This window comes from Callospermophilus lateralis, chromosome X (assembly GCF_048772815.1).
Source record: "Callospermophilus lateralis isolate mCalLat2 chromosome X, mCalLat2.hap1, whole genome shotgun sequence".
NCBI classification, from domain to species: Eukaryota; Metazoa; Chordata; class Mammalia; order Rodentia; family Sciuridae; genus Callospermophilus; species Callospermophilus lateralis.
Genome location: NC_135325.1, coordinates 25026865 through 25029038, shown reverse-complemented (window position 1 = coordinate 25029038; position 2174 = coordinate 25026865). Strand labels below are relative to the sequence as shown.

The window sequence follows — 2174 nt, the reverse complement described above, 5'->3', positions numbered from 1 at the left end:
GCACCAGTATCTAAGAGGAAGTTGACCTCTTGGATCCCTACAGAGAAGCATACTCAGGGCTCACTTGCGGTGATGGGAGCCAGAATTGAGCCGGGGCCCCCACAGGCCTGTGTGGAGGAGTCTGGCTTCAAGGACCTACGCCCCTGGGGACAGTCACTCCTCCAGAAATTGCCTTGACATTTAGGGCATGGCTTTTGGGGTGGTCACTTGGCTATTGGGCAATCCCGTTTGAAATGTCCTTCCTCTCCACAATGGAAACAAGTCCCTTTTGTGGATTGAGGAGCATTTCGTCTTCCTCCTTTTTCACCCTGGGAGCTTACTCCTCTAAGAGCCACTACCAGCGCTTCAGTTCTTTTTCTGTCTCTGAGTTCTTTCTCCTTCTTTCCTCTTGATCTGTATTATAAAAAACAGAAGTAGCAAGTTGGAGGATGTTATCTAAAGATTGATCAGGGCCATATGCCAATTTTTGTAACTTCCTCCGAATGTCTGGGGCTGACTGAGTGATAAATTTGTCCTTTAAAAGTAGGTGGCCCTCTGTGGATTCAGGATCCACGGTGGTGTGTTTTCTCATTGCCTCTCTGAGTTTTTCCATGAAAATAGCAGGGCTTTCCTGGGGGCCTTGAATAATTTCTGAAACCTTAGAATAGTTAATGGGCTTCTGCTTGATTTTCCTGAGGGCATCGAGGACCAACATTTGGAAATGTCTAATTTTCCAAGCATCTTGCTCGTCATTTGGGTCCCACTCAGGATCATTTCTGGGAACTGCCTGTGCCCCAGATGGATAATTGGGTTTGCTCCTACTCTGTGCTGCTGGGTCATGAGCAAGGTACAGGTCATCTCCAAACTGTTCAGCTGCTCTTAGGGCTGCTTCCTTCTCATTGGAAGTCAAAGTCTGGTTGAGTAATAGCATAATATCTTTCCAGGTGAGATAAAACACCTGGCATAGGTTTTGAAATACCTCAATATATTTATCTGGGTCCTCCAAAAATCTCCCTAAATCTGTTTTTATCTGCCTTAGGTCTTGAAGGGAGAAGGGGGTATGTACTTTGATTGGTCCAAATTTTCCTCCTGGCATCTCCTAGAGAGATAATATATTTGATCTGTCTATTGGGGTAGATGGAGAGAGGCCAGGGTATGGGGGACAGGAGGGCCGCTGCTGCACATCAACAGAAGATGGAGATTTCGTGTGTCCTCCTGATTGTTTTTCCTCAGCAAGTGACTCCTTAAGATTTTCTCTCTTCATGGCAGATATCATAGATAAGTCTACTTTACATTGTTGACATAATTTGGGGTTTTCCCTTAGGGCAAAGAAAACCTGGACATATGGCACCTCACACCATTTTCCTTCCCTTTTGCAAAATTTATCAAGCTGTAAAATTGTATTAAAGTTGATACTTCCCTCTGGTGGCCAGGTTTCTCTATCAGGGAGTTTGTATTGAGGCCAGGCCTGGTGGCAGAAGAAAATGAGGTGCTTTTTCTTGAGCATCTGTGGATCAAACTTATCCCAATTTTTCAATATGCAGGTAAGTGGTACACCTGGCATACTGGAGAGAGAGTCTCCCATCTGAGTGAGAAGAGAAAAAACAGGACTCAGGTGCCCACACTGTAGAAAACTGTTCTCATTAGGGAGGTCTCCCTATGAAGTGGCACCCCCTTTCTCCATAGAAAAGCCCTCATCACCATGGCTGATTTTAGGACTGTCAGCAAAAGAGTCCAATGTAGATAAACTTTCTATTTTCATGTCACCCTGTTTACTTGACCACTGGCTGAGAAGATACCAGCACTCCAGGTGCTGGACACCCCCTTACTAGTTTTTCACAAACATGTATCCAGTATAGTACTTTGTAGAAATGTGCAAACAAGGCCTCTGGCCTTGAGCTGGGCTTCACAGAGATGACTACATTTTTAAGATAAGTTACAAATGGGCTCCATGGTAACAGGTGGCAGGGGGAGGAAAGAAAGGGGAGAAGAGGCTCTCCCCTTCTCAGGAGTTGTCCTTGAGAGTTAACTTGCCCAGAACAGTGAAAGAAAAGGCTGCTTTTACATGAACTTCTGCAGACTGTGAACTTCTGAGCCCCTTCCCTTACATGCTGGGTATAAAACACTAAAACTCTCTGAACTCGGGGTTCAGGGGATTGATTGATTACAGCAAAGGCTGTACCCTCTGAACCTGG

At 45.4% G+C, this 2174-nt stretch overlaps 1 protein-coding gene across 1 annotated transcript; it reads right to left on the bottom strand.

Moving 5' to 3' along the window:
* Nucleotides 1-334: 334 nt before the first annotated feature.
* On the bottom strand, nucleotides 335-1075 carry LOC143639379 (uncharacterized). Its single transcript, XM_077107526.1, has one exon. The coding sequence runs from the start codon at nucleotides 1073-1075 to the stop codon at nucleotides 335-337; it is 741 nt and encodes a 246-aa protein (XP_076963641.1).
* Nucleotides 1076-2174: the final 1099 nt, after the last annotated feature.

Bases quoted from the DNA above. Each gene is read 5' to 3' on its own strand.
- LOC143639379 (XM_077107526.1), bottom strand. From the start codon at position 1,075: ATGCCAGGAGGAAAATTTGGACCAATCAAAGTACATACCCCCTTCTCC.